The following is a 14,839-nucleotide window of genomic DNA, read 5'->3' as shown; positions in this document are numbered from 1 at the left end:
AATCCCATCACTAGGTTGTACCTACATGAAACCCCTTACCTTTGAGGTGTGGCACCTTGTGTGGTGTTCTGCTGCTGTAGCCTATATGCTTCACAGTTGCTCGTCTGCATACGTTGATCATAACAACTAGATACTTAACTTATTGTTGCCTTCCTATGAGCTCAGAGCACCTCTGGCATCAACTTGGCCTTTTTGCGCAGTGAAATGCAGCTCATTGGATATTTCCTCTTTTTCAGACTTCTCGGTAAACTCAAGAGATGGTTGTGTAGAAAATCCCAGCACATCAAACTCAAAGTCACTTAAATCACCTTTCTTCCCCATTTTGATGCTCAGTTTGAAACCCAGTAGGCTTTCTTGACCACATCTGCATTTCTAAATGTACTGATTTGCTGTAATGTGACTGGCTGATTAGATATTTTTGATAAACAACAGTTTAATGTGTACATCAAATTAAAGGCAGGTGACTGTAAATCAAATACCACAACTAAAGTGTAAAAAAATAATCTCTATATAAAAGAAAAACCAAATGCAAGTCATTTACTTCTTTTAAAGCAGATTTGGAGACACTTCTGTGCAGGTCTTTAAAATGTCGGGGAACACAGACTCATGTATTTTGTTAAACAACTTGAGTCAGTTCAGTTTAGCCATGGCTTATTCATTCATTTAACATTTCTCTCTTACATACACACCTCTCTGCAGAGGTTATTCTGAGCTGCTTCCTTTTTGTGTAGATCCTTCAATTCTCCAGGGGGGAAGATGAATGCGGGCTGACACTGTCTCTCCAGTAAAAGCCAAACGATGCCTAAATGCTTAGTGACATGCCTCGTTTTAGGAATTGGTTGTTGCATCCAAAACTAGTGTCTTGACAAGTTATAATTATCATTGTCAAACTGGCTTATTTTGATAATACAATCTAGCCTTTCAGTCTTTCCTAATTAACTCCTCTAATTTGCCCTTCAGGGTAAAGTATAAAGGGGCTTTTGTTAGAAGGAATATTAAGCACTGCTATTATTAGCATAATGAGAAAGGGAACATGGACCTGTGTTCAGATCCTCTCAAACTATGCGATTTGTAAAGGCTTGAAAAAATATGGGGTTTGACGCCTGAGTGGTTGACAGGCAGTGGAAGAAGGTGATGTTATGAGCTACAGAATTGAATAAATATCACTACACTGTCCACTATATGGAAGATGTTTATTTTAATAAGTGGAACCAGTAATAAATTTTAGTGCTTAAACTGGTAGTAGTAGCAGTAGTAAAACAGGTCTTATCTTTGATCATAAAATATTCAAACTTCCCCAAAACTTCAGCTCTGGCTCATATCATATATAAAACTACTTTATTACTAACCCACTGCACCGTGGACAGAGGCAATGTTATCTTGTCTTCCTCCCCTCACCCCAACCGGTTGTGGGAGATGGCTGCCCCTCCCTGAGCCTGGCTCTGCTGCAGGTATCTTCCTGTTAAAAGGGAGTTTTCCCTTCCTGCTTTCACCAAAGTCCTTGCTCATAGGAGGTCACTCTGCTTCCTGAAATTGGACCCACATTAAACTCATGGACTGAACATACACACACCCACAACCACCAATAACTGAACACACACACATTTGGACAAAAACAAACAAATGGCCAACTGTACCCTCAAACACACAATAATAACATGGACTGAACCACCACTCACGACCACTACCACTTTATATAACCACTGTAGAAATTAGCCACATATGTATCTCACTGATCTAAACTGGACTACTGTAAAAGCTGTATAGACAATCATTCTATACAATACAATAATTATAGTTCTACAACTGTTTATAACTTGTATAGTTCATATTTCATATTTCTCTATAGTTTCATATTTATATCCTGTACATAGCTTGTACACTCACTACAGCCTGTACATACTTACAGTTATAGCACATTCATAACATACCTTCATACCGTGTACATTGTAACATACCCATAATAGACCCATATTTTGTACACTCATACCTATAATAGACCCATTTTTGTAATATATCTATAGATCTAAATTATTGCTAATATATATTTTGTAATATATCTATATTGTTGCTAAAGCACTTTCTGGATGGATGCAAACTGCATTTCGTTGCCTTGTACTTGTGACATGTGCAATAACAATAAAGTTGAATTCTATTCTATTCTATATTTTTGTCAATGGTTTTTCTCTGTATGTATTATTGTACGGTCTACCTTACAATATAAAGTATCTTGAGGCGACTGCTGTTGTGATTTGGCGCTGTATAAATAAAACTGAATTGGCCATAACTTGGGTTAAGTTCGAGGTAAAGTTACTTTAACTTAACTCTGTCTTTATGTCAAATGATTTATGAACTTGTTTTTTGTCAGTGGTGTGACATGCAAATGCAGACAAAAACATCAAATAAATCCTCAGTGTGATGGTGTACTTTTGATTGTATAACATAAAAATGCATCAGTTTTGTCAAAAAAATAATAATTGAACTAAACTAGCTTTATCTGAAATTTTTAATCACTGATCACTTTGAACCCATGACCCTGCAGTATAAAAGTTGCTAATAAATTGGATGAGTGGATGAACCATATCTCTGCATAGATATGTTGATGTATTTTCTTAAAAGAAAAGGCCTTTATGAATGACTGATATCTGATGGCCTTAAAAAAGTGTGCATGGTTATTAGAAAAATATTGAAATCCCACTAGGGGAAGCTGTTACTCCACAAACACCCTTAGCCATTAAGCACTGTCTCATAAAAGAAAATAATTGAATCAAATTGTTCCTCTGTTGTGTAATACTTCTCCTTTCAGATATTTTTTGAACATACATATATATATATGTATATATATATACATATATATATATATATTTGAATAACAAACAGCTTCGGCATTTCATTGAATTACACTAAATCTGGTAAAATCAGGAACTGCCTCATTAAAGTGTAAAGTTCAGGAAGTGTCGTAATAATTGCAAATACTGCAGCTTTTCACGTTAGCTAGATGCTTTAGCCTTGCTGGTGGTTTTAAACTAGCAGGGAACATGTCAAATTATAAAATGTTTGTTAAAACTATCATCTTGGCACACATTTGACAAAGGGATTGCTTGAATCCAGGTAAACCTTGTTAGCTTTTAGCACGACGTCAGAATATCTACATGCTAGAGCTGCTTGTCCCCACATGCTAACACCGTGCACGTTAAGGTCACCCCAGTCATCGGCTCCATTTGAAGTCCGTGTAGAGGCAAACAGCCTCATTATTTGCCTTCGTTGTAACAAAAGTAAATGCGCACAGGTGGCCTGGTGATCACGCTTAAATCACTTTTAAGTTGAAGCAGAAAGTAAATAAATGAGCAGGCTATTTTTTGTGGATCAAGATTGTCATGTCTCCTACCACTAGGCACAGGCCAGTTTCTATAATACAATTTAATTAAACTTGCATAAAAGCTCATGACATGACTGCACTGTGATGTAATCAGACCACAAGATAATAAACAAAACTCTTACCCCTGGGTGCTGTATGTCAAGAAGGTCACTCCAAATAGCTAGCTCACTTCAGATTCTGTGAATTTTAGCTGTTTTTAGCTCTACCAAGGTGATTTTAGAGGGAGTTAAACACATAGATCTGTCAACACATAGACACATAATCCCCACTTTGGACATCATCTGATTAATCTCTCTCTTCTGTCTTCCTCTTTCTTTCACACATCCCCTCTGTCTCCTCTTTATAACCAGAGGTTCAGTATTGATTTAGCTGGGTCAAGAGCTCCTCCAGTTCCAAGCACATAAGTATCGCTCCATTTACCTAGAGATAGTTCTCTCATCGATCTCTGCCAGCTTTTTGCCGTCGGCCAGACAAAGTCGGTGACAGACACCGCTCTGATATCATCTCGGTGCCCACAGAGAGAAAGCTTGATATAGAAAGGCAGGGGGGCATGACAACCGCTGTAAGCCACAGTGACTCGTATGAGAAAAAGAAAGGCAGAGATCAAGAAGAAAGGAAACCGTTATGCTTCACTTCCAACTGCATTTCAACATTTTTATATTTTCTACATGAAGCCGTTATTGGACCGTGAATTTACTCATGAAAGAAAATGCTTTCTCATGTTTCTCATGCAGGCTAATTCATATATCATCCATCATTTAATGAAGGGAAAAAAATGCTTTCATGAGTAAATTCTGGTATGACATGAACAATACAAAAATACTAAATTAAATTAAATTAAAAAAGAAGCACTACGAGAGTGCAAACCACTGCCAAGGCAGCTCACTCTTTGAGCAGTAGTACTGTATTGTGTATATGTTCATTTTGTTTTCTTTGTGCTCTTTGAACATACACTAAGAAGTTTGTTGTGTAGTGACATATAAGAATAGCAGATGTTGGAAGGTCAGAGGTCAAACGTGACATCATGTCTCCTATAATGTGATATTTAGAATCTCTATATATCATTCTCTATATGCTTATATGTTGTCAATAGAAAATATGGCAGTAAGAAACACAGTTTATAACAGCTCTGCATAACATCATAATAATTTTGACCTTCAAATCTATTGACCTTGAAGGAGAGAGTCAAAGTTTGACATATAGTAAACTGAGTTAATTTGGTTAGTTCAATACATGGCAACAGTTTGCCATAGTTCAAATTATAGTGTGTTTATTTGGTTTGCATTAAATTTGGTCTGCATATAATGCAGAAATATGTGTGTGTAATCTTCCGTGTTCACCTGTCACAGAAAGAAGAGTTATTACACAGTTTTATATAGAACAGAAGGAATGATTTCCCAAAGCGTTCCTTCGACAAAAAGACTGAATAAATCTGCATCCCTCAGTAAGAACAATGCAGCTGGATGAAAGATCCAGGTGTTTTCTTCTAGCAGCTAATGCAGTCTCTGAGGAGAAGTTTAGAAATGTCTGGTATGCTGACTTTATTCTAGCGTTCACTGCACCAGATTTTGGCTGGAGCCACAGTTTAGACATCTAAACTGTATTTGAGCTCTTCTTTAATAGTCCTGCTGTTAATAGTTACAGACCAGTTTAGCAACTTTTCATTTGTTTAGTCTTCTATAAAGTGAAAAGCATTTGTGAAGCTCTTTAGTTCTGGAAAAACTAAACAAAAACAAAAACGTTGGCTGTATAAAATTTGAACCCATGAGCCTGCATTGGTGAGAGCTTAGTATAAATGAGCCTTATCATTATCCTGGTATCCTAAATGCCCCTACACACCACCTGTCCCTTCAGGGCAAGCCTTTGTGCACACCTGTCCGGCAGTGTTTACTTATAAACAGTTGATCTGGTTTGAACCAGTGAACTGGACCTTTCAAACTGTGAGAAGTCACTGATGTCCCTCTGTGGTGTTTTAGCCTGATACAGACATGACACTAATGACATGAGCGGGGCGTTGTGTGAGTGTGCCTCTGCATGCACACTCTGCCTGCGTGTGTGTGTGTGTGTGTGTTAACGCTGCACTGACCTGGATGACAACAACATGAAACTAATTGCTTGAAATTAGGCAGCTTTCCCACACAATTAACATCAAATGTCTTCCTCAAAAGTGCACCCTCACCCTCCCTTCCACTTTCCTTCCCTTTTCCTTTCGCTCTAATATCTCAGGTGCCCAAGGCCACCATCAAGGTAATTTATTCCTCTGGCTGGAGCTTGGCACTGCTCCATCTCCCTTCACTATTTTCATAATAATGGTAAAAGTGTCATGTTATCATTAACCTAAAGGGCGGCAATAAAAATCGCCGGTGCAGTAAAAAATTGAAGGAAAGGAGGGCTGTAATGCATGCTTTTATACCAACAACTGACCTCGTGGGTGGGGCTTCCTCATCCAAAGGCGGGACGAAGTTTCCCCCACATTAACACTCACAGTGCGTCGTGGATACTACAAGACCTTCACATCATTGCAGGAGAGCATCTCTCCGCACACTGGGTTTTCATCTCTAGAAGAAGCGTGAGGAAAATCGTGGGGAGGCGAAGATAACAGTAGTCTTGGCGTGGGTGATTATGGAGACTGGACCACCGAGACTTCGGGAAGATGGCACAAAATGAGAAGTCGAGTGAGATGGTTCCTGTTTAAAAGAAATTGTGAAAGGAGCGGAAAAAGTTGGCGTTTCCAAAAGCGCATGAGTGCCTAAGACGCGCTGGGTCGTGGAGAGGCGCACGGGAGCGCACAGGTTGGTGGAAGCAAATGCTTGGACATGAATAACATGTTAACTTAGACTGAGTTTAAAGAATATTTGAAGAGGTATTTTAACAGTTTGACTAATATTTACCAAAAGAGGGCAAAAACACGTTGTCATGCTTAGAAAAATGTTCAAGAAGCCTTAAAGTTTTATTTATTAAAGTAATAGTTTAGTTGATTTCGTTTATTGAATATGAATATGAACGGTTAAACTGTCTCTCTTAACTGGGGACTATGGTGGAAAACAAAAATGTCAAGCTTGAAGCTGCCTGAAGGCGTCAGGGGCTGGACATATTTTGTTTTCTCAACATCATACTGCGGGCTGCGCGTCACTCCTGTGTTTTTCAGCGTGTTTCGGTTAATATTTACGTCACACTATTTATTTGTGCAACAAATTTTCACAGCTTCAGCTTGGAACGCCCGACAACAGGCAGTTATAAGATTATTTAAGTGAGCTACCGTAGGAGCAGTTACTATAAGTGCGCGGATTATTAACTATTAGAATGCTGCCTGCTTTGGTCGTTGCCATCATTATTCTTTGTTGTTTTACATCGTGTGACACGTTTTTGGCGCCCGGGGGACAACTTTGAGATGCCAACACGAAACAGAATACCAGTTTGAGGGTTTTTTGGACAGCAACAACAACATTTTTTTTTTTTTATTATTTTTTTTTTTTTTTTTTAAAGGTAGAAGCTGTAATTCCGAGAAGAAAATTGATTGTTTTTGCCACTTTTTACTCTCTTTATGTCTGATGAATTGGTTTAGCTGAAGCTAGTCTGCATTTTTGCTGTGAGCTTTGCATCTGTACCAGCTTTTGAAAATATGCGTATCTGTCCTTTGAATTACATCGTTTTGGTTTAGTTTAGCGCCTCAAACAAATATACATTAAAAAATCTCACCTAAAGTTTCGAGGGGGCGGAGGGTTAAACCAAAGGGAAGAATCTTCCTAGATCTGTGAAAATGCAATATAGATTATCATGTCCCTTTTCTTTAATATTAAAAGCGAATGTAATAAAATACATAACGCTTGTGCTGGCCACAAACACGTAAAATGATGATCACTGCTGCCTGTTCTGGTGAAGTGGCAACTGTTTTGATTGTAGCAGTGAGCATATGTGAGAAGAAGTGACCTCAAGAGCCTTGGGAGGCATTTTCTTTACTCTCTCTTTCACTCAGAGTATTCACTGGAGAGTTTCTCCTGGTAAATATGATGAAATTGGTGCTCTCCCCATATGTTGCTGATTCTCTGTGATGCAAAGGGCAGCAAAACACAGAGTTCCTAAAGCAGAAACTTACAGAATAGTAAATCCTCCACAATATAATAAACTATAGCTGTTTTCATATATGCACTGCAGCAGCAGAGGTGCACAAACAGAACTTTACTCTCTATCGTGTCAGTGTGCACCAGTGTGCAAGTAGCATTAATAATATTCTGGTACATTTACGGCTAGAGAGTGACTGTCATGTATGCAGACTTCTGAACTCTCTATCCAGATAACATCCTCATAGAAAATACACAGATTGTTAACAGCACTGCAAATGCATCTGCAGCAGTGAAAACATTTAAGGGGTGATTTAGGTTTGTGGTATAATAATTGTACAACTCTTTTCTGGCAGAGACTTTTTCTGGCATAACCCCAGTGGACATCAGCTCTACCTCCTTCAAGATGGAGGACTACAGTGGGATATTTGAGAATGTCAACATCTCTTCCACTTACAACTTTACTGCTGACAGTTTCTCAAACACCACCATGCTGCTACCATTTAACAAGGTCATCGTCATCATCCACACCATCGTCTTCATCGTGGGTTTTCTGGGTAACACACTGGCCATCTACGTGATGGCCCGCTATGCAAAAATGAACACAGCAACCAACATTTACATCCTGAACTTAGCTGTGGCGGATGAACTCTACATTCTGGGGATTCCCTTCATAGGGACCAATAGCGTGCTTTCCTATTGGCCATTTGGAGAAGCTGTCTGCAAGATCAGCATGACTGCTGATGCTATGAGCCAGTTTGCATCCACCTTTTCCCTGACACTGATGAGCATCGATCGCTTCCTTTTCGTGGTTTATCCTGTTCGCAGTGTTAAATGGCGGAAACCAAGGTTGGCGAAGATAACTAGTTGCATAGTCTGGGTTGTGTCATTCCTGATTGTTCTGCCAGTCATCATCTTCTCAAGTGTACAGGAGGACTTTAAGACCTGCAACATGAGCTGGCCTGAACCACATGATGTGTGGTCTGCTGTCTTCATCCTCTACACCTCTATCCTGAGCTTCTTTGGTCCTCTGATTGTTGTCTGCCTCTGCTACCTCTTCATTGTCATTAAGGTAAAGTGACAAATAAAACCACCCTGTGACTTAGCTAATACATTTTTTTGGTTATTCCGCTGAGATTCTGCTCTCACGCTCTCATTAAAACTTTCTTTTAATTTTCCTTTTCAGGTGAGGTCAGCACGTGAACGTGCAGGCCTGACTAGGCGGCGCAAATCCGAGCGCAAGGTGACACGCATGGTGGTCATCATCGTGCTGGTCTTTGTACTTTGTTGGCTTCCCTTTTACACCACCAACATTGTCAACCTGATTCATATCATCCCTGAACACAGTATGGACATTTACTTTTCCGTGGTCATCCTCACCTACGTCAACTCCTGTGCCAACCCGTTTCTTTATGCTTTCCTCTCCAAAAACTTCAAAGAGAGCTTCCAGAAGGTGCTCTGCTTTCAGAAATCAAATGTTGCCAGAGCTGCACAAGTGCTGCAGGGTAGACAGAATGATACCAAGGTAAACCACTATCCTGTTTTCTCATACAGCATTTGTGCAAAGTTTTAGTAGGAACAGTAAAACACTAACACTTGAAGGGTTGGTGGTGGTGGTGGTGGCGGCGGCAGCGGGGGGGGGGTCACCTAACCCATTTTATTGATCCAATTAGGTGCAAAGTTTTTGCATAGAGTACAGCTGTATTTTAGGTTATTGTCCGCAGCTTACAGGTTGCATTGGCTGGTTAGCACTAGACTGTCCTGGGTGTTAAATCCGTGCATGTTCTCACTGTGCCTACGTGGTTGCTCTCCACATACTCCAGCTTCCTCCCACAGTGCAAAAACATGCATGCAAGGACAATTGGCTATTCTAAATTGGCTGCAGGTATAAATGTGAACATGAATGGTTATCTGTCTTTCTGTATTGGTCCTGCAACCTATCCAGGGTCTACCTCCCATGGCACTTGCAGCCATGAATTGGATTAGCAAAGAAAAATGGGTCGAATTTCTTTTCCTTTTTTTTTTCTTTTCTCAACATATATAAAACACTCACAACAGCCCTGAAACAAGCCATTTTTACAGGCTTCATCTGCACATTGTTTGTGTACATTTGTGTGTCTCAGGCAGTTCCTTTTAATTGATGTGGCTTTTCTGCCAACTCTGCTTCGAAGGCCAGAATCCAAGAAACACATGTTTATCATTGACACTCAGGCATTTTTCATGCAGGTACCATTTCATCTGAACTTATGAGGCATGTTTCTTCAAAGTGGAGATATTGATGTTGTCCTCTTGGTTACCCGTGAACCCTTACCCTCCACTTGTATTTCTAGTTTGGTTAGAGCTAGCTCATAACAAGTGTTATATCTCTATTTCATTGAGTAAGAAGAAGTTGAAGTGGCTTATTTGAGAGTTAGTCTAATGATCAGTTACACTTTAAACAAGCTAAAAGTAAGTAGAAATATTATTGAGTAACAAAATCCTTTACTGGAATACAGATTGGTTCTGAAAATATGCCTCTGCATTCCTGCACAGATATGTGTTGAGATCTTTCAAAATAATGGCATTTCCTAGAAACACTAAACTTCTGAGCACTTTTTTTAGTGCATGTGAATGTGTCAACACAACTAAATGCCTTCCTGTCTCTGAATTGCAAATATCAGCTTGTACTTTTGAATAAGTCTGAAAATTGTAATAATACTTACCCAGATCCTGATATATATGTTTATGTTTTCCATTGCTGCATTTACTGCATCTCTAATCCAGTATTGTGCCTGCTTTTGTCTCCATAGTCCGTCCAGCTGAAGGATCTCAGGACCGCTGACAGTGAGCCTCTCAATACAAAAAATGTGGTGAACGGCCAATGACTGCTGAGTCTCAAGCTGATCCACTATGTACTGTTTTGATACCACATGGAACCTGGATGCTTTCTCCCTTGTCATTTAATAACCTGATCATCCCTTCCTGAGTGGAACATTCAAAGGAGTAAAAAGAAGTCATTGCAGCATATTTTTTATGGACTTTTTATTAGATTGACTGTGTTATACAAGGCATAAGTTTATGTCATGATGACGTAGAAAACGTCATCGGATTACAGAATGCTGAACATTTTCAATTTGCATTATTATACCCCATGCTTTCTCACCTCTATTAGCTTGTCATGGTGCTGTTAGCTGTTAATTCAGTCAAATGTGCATTTCACTGCATTAAGAGACATTTGTGCAGAAAGTACTGACTTTACCTTACTGAGCGCATTTGGGACTAAACAACTATCATACTCTTTTCTGTGTTGAAGTAACTGTGATAAAAACAAGAAGGGTCTTTTAGTGCTCAGCTTAAAAGAAAATTAGGATAATTTTTTTGAAAAAGTGAAGGCATTCCTTTAGAAAAAGAAACTGTGTATAACAAAGTAGTTAATCAGTTCTGTGGAAATACCGGTATACATTTTAATGACTTTAGATTGAACGTATATTCATGTATCAGGTATCAGCCTTACATTCACGCCAACCTTGACCCGGGCTCCTATTGTACCGCTTTATCTCAGACACTGTTCGTTCTTTAATTTGTGACTTTACAGTATTCGGTTTGTACTGCTGTTACTAGACTCGTGACTGTCTTGTTGATTGATGTAAAGTTGGCTGAATGGTCATGACTGTTACGGTGGATTTTCATGTGACAGGTTTTTTGGGACATATTAAAGTCAGTCTGACAGACTGGAGTGGACAACACGGTGAAGTAAAGCAGCATTCTCAACCTGGTGGACAAACCTGCTGAACAGCACTTACCCGTCTTATATTTGTAACATGAGTCAAGCAAAAAGCACGTGACCAGTCATGACTTTGAGCTTGGTTAAAAATCCAGATGGACTTGTGAAAACCTTACAGGTGACAAAGGAACAAGGGAATTTTTTTGTGTTCAAAGCACTGTGAATTATGAAAAGACAAGTGAATTTGAGTTTGCTTTGTTATGCATATGAAAGTTAAATGTGTTGTATGTGGGTCACCTATAAGAAAGGAAAAAATAGTGAAGCTACTTTGACCATTAATAAACAATGATGTCTGTTACTCTGCATCTCCATGGTCACAGTTGCTCCAAGACAGTAAGAACAGTAACTAACTAAACAAAATTAATTGTACAATATATTACAAAGTTGCATTATATGTACATTTATTCCACTAACTGAGATTTTATGTTTCTTTAAATAAAAGCCGATGTATGTTTCAGCACGTTCCCATTGAATCTGATAGTAAATGTTAATATTTTTATGTATTATTCCTTCCATTCATAAAAGGAGTAGCTGTCTCATTTTTCTTATGAAGGAAAATGGTCAAATAGTAAGTAAACACTGGTATGAGAGCTGTTACACATGACACATAAAACGCATACATCAAAACAAAGTATCTAATATTTCTAAAGTAGCAACATGTTTTTATATTATCTAATTTGTAGATATGGAATGGGGCCGACACGCAGTAGGATGTATTATAAGTGCACAGTTGTGATATGTGCATTCACTGGGCCTCTTGGCAGGCACACCTGTTCACCTGCTAAATTTCTTAACACATTTATCTAATTAGCCAATCACACTGCAGCAGTTCAGTGGATTTAGACACATAAACATGCAAGATAACCTGCTGAAGTTCAAACCGAGCATCAGAATGAGGAAGAAAGGTGACTTTGAATGTACCACAGTTGTTGGTACCAGACAGCCACCAACTGAGTATTCCAGAAACTGCTGGGACTTTCCCACACAACCATCTCCAAGCTTAATAGAGAATGGTCAGAGAAAGAGAAAGCGGGCTTGTTGTAGTGAGAGGTAATGGTAACTCAAATAACTCATTGCACCAAAGGTATGCAAAACAGCATCAACAGATGGGCTACAGCAGCAGAAGACCACACTAGATGCCAAGTCTTTTCAACTAAGAACAGGAAACTGAGGCTACAGGTTGAAACAGGCTCACCAACACTGGATAACAGAAGATTTTAAGAACGCTGTCTGGTCTGATGAGTTTCTACTGCGACTTTTGGCATAAACAATAAACATGGTTCCATCCAACCTTGTTTTTACAGTTCAGGCTGGTGGTGGTTGTGGTGTAATAGTAGAGGGGATATTAGCTCACTGAGAATTTTTAAACACCGAAGCCTACATGAGTATTACTGCTGACCACTTCATGACTGCAATGTACCAGTCTTTTGATGGCTGCTTCCAGCAGAATGACACACCATGTCATAAAGATCAAACCACCTCAAACCAATGTCTTGAAGTTGACATAAAGCACCTTTGGATGTCATGTCAATATGGACCAAAATGTTCTAAGAATGTTTTCAGCACCTTAAACCTGTTGAAAGTGTAATTTTATGTTTAACAGGAAGGGGGATTATACAAATGTTGGACAGGGTTTTCACATACAAAGACGCAATGACATTAACAACCACACAATATCCCCACATTAACACTGACAGGGTGTCAAAGGTGCTACAAAACCATCTCATCGTTTCAGGAAAGCAAAGGATTTTATTCTCTGTCAATCTAAGAAGTGTAAGAAAATCATGCAAAGGCAAAAATAATATCAGAAAGGTTGATATTCTAAATTCTAATTATTCAGCCTTTAATATGAACATTTAAAGTGGTTTTTAAGACTTAGAAAAATGTCAGTCCCAGTGCAACCTGAAGGGAACGGGTGATGGAAGTGTTTGTTTTCTCAACAGCATACTGCAGGCTGTATGTCACTTCTGTGTTTTGGATCAAGTTTCAGTGAAGCTTTGCATCAAACTACAACCCCAGTTCCAAAAAAATTAACACTCTGACTAAAGTGTAAATACAAACAGAGTGGACTGATTTGCATAGAAAATGTATCAGATGTTTAGTTTGAGACATTTTCATATTTTGTGGAAATATTAGCTCATTTTGAAAAACACTGGGCCTCTAAGAGGTACTAAAAAGAAACAGCTGGAGGTTGTTGGGTTAATTGATAACATGTTAACTTAGGATGGGGTATAAAAAGTGCTTCTTTGAGAGGCAGAGTTTCTTAGCATTAAAAATTAACAGTCACCAATCTGGAAAAAAATATTCATTATTATTATTAGTAGTAGTAGTAGTAGTAGTAATAATAATAATAATAATAATTCATTTCTAAATTGAGTAATGATTTCAGAATAATGTCCCTGTTGCCCAAGCGCTTGCTCATAGGGGGTCATATGATTGTTATGTTTTTCTCTGTATGTATTATCAGTGTTAGGGAGTAACGGAATACATGTACCGGCGTTATGTATTTAAAATACAAAATATGAGTAACTGTATTCTGTTACAGTTACTGCTTAAATAGGTGATAATTAGAATCCAGTTACTTTGTTGAAATAAATAGATTACACAGCGGTCTTTTCCTGCTTCATGTGTTGGGCTATCCCCGCTCTAATTTTGGTAATTCCACGCATTGCTGGAAACCCAAACAAAACACGCAATAAGAGGCTCTGGCAGGAAATCTGACTGTGCAATGCAAACTCTGTTTGCGAGCAACCAAGCTGCTCTCAGTGTCAAAAGACTCCAACCTAAAGAATCATCTGGATGCCAGTTCTTTAAAAAAAAAACAACAAAAAAAAAACAACTAGCATTGACCTACTGCAACTACCTTGTTTCTTCAATGTACTATTGCTGTGCAATTTATTACTATTACTGAAGGCTGCATTACAACCTCCTAGCTGCAAATAATCATGTGCTGTTCTGAGAGCAGACAGAAAGAAAACATATTACTGATACAGAAAAAGGTTTCTATTAGGGGTGGGTTTTAATAATCGATTCATCGATTAAAATCGATTCTGGCTTGGATAACGTGAAATCGATTCATTAAAATCCTGAATCGATTTTTTAATATAAATTTATTTTGCCCGAAACGCCAGAATCTCAGGTGAAACCTCACAAAATTTCAACAACCACCAAACAGCTAAGACAGTAAATGAGAGCAGGTACACGGATTCTGCACAAGGACGTAAACACACAGCACGGACCCGCGGTTCAGAATCAGTGAGACGTCGCCTTTCTCACCCGAGGGGCGCTGCAGCTTTAAGCGGCTGCGCGCGCTCCCGCGGACGGCAATCACTTTCTGGCAGACAATCACTTTTTGGCACAACTGCACGGACACGGTCGGGGCTGAAAGCCGACAGCTCGCTGATTCTGATGTTTCGGCAGGTGTTCAAGCCCTTTTTGCGCTGATTCTAAAGCTGTTAGTTTTATCTCTCTCCAAACAATATTGACCGAACCAGCAGCAAAAGAAGATCCAAACTACGCTTCACATAAACATCGTCATGAAATCACTCTGACTTTTACTGTTTTGCTTCCACCATGATAAAATCACACTTCATGCACAGCTCTCTCTCTCTCTCTCTCTCTCTGTACTTCAAGAAC

At 39.0% G+C, this 14,839-nt stretch overlaps 1 protein-coding gene across 1 annotated transcript; it reads left to right on the top strand.

The window, feature by feature from the left end:
• The first annotated feature begins 5,868 nt into the window (after positions 1-5,868).
• LOC116315653 (somatostatin receptor type 5-like) lies at positions 5,869-11,660 on the top strand. The gene is made up of 4 exons (XM_031734005.2): positions 5,869-6,171; positions 7,797-8,512; positions 8,627-8,965; positions 10,230-11,660. Exons 2-4 carry the CDS (start codon positions 7,847-7,849, stop codon positions 10,302-10,304), a joined length of 1,080 nt encoding a protein of 359 aa, XP_031589865.1. The 5' UTR covers positions 5,869-6,171; positions 7,797-7,846; the 3' UTR covers positions 10,305-11,660.
• Positions 11,661-14,839: the final 3,179 nt, after the last annotated feature.

The sequence above is a fragment of the Oreochromis aureus genome, linkage group 4 (genome assembly GCF_013358895.1).
Source record: "Oreochromis aureus strain Israel breed Guangdong linkage group 4, ZZ_aureus, whole genome shotgun sequence".
NCBI lineage: Eukaryota > Metazoa > Chordata > Actinopteri > Cichliformes > Cichlidae > Oreochromis > Oreochromis aureus.
The sequence above is the reverse complement of the archived record's forward strand: the minus strand, read 5'-3'. Positions and strand labels throughout refer to the sequence as shown.

Coding starts and splice junctions, on each gene's coding strand:
- LOC116315653 (XM_031734005.2), top strand. CDS start 7,847: ATGGAGGACTACAGTGGGATATTTGAGAATGTCAACATCTCTTCCACT. Junction 8,513..8,626: donor ACCTCTTCATTGTCATTAAG/GTAAAGTGACAA, acceptor TTTCCTTTTCAG/GTGAGGTCAGCACGTGAACG. Junction 8,966..10,229: donor GTAGACAGAATGATACCAAG/GTAAACCACTAT, acceptor TTGTCTCCATAG/TCCGTCCAGCTGAAGGATCT.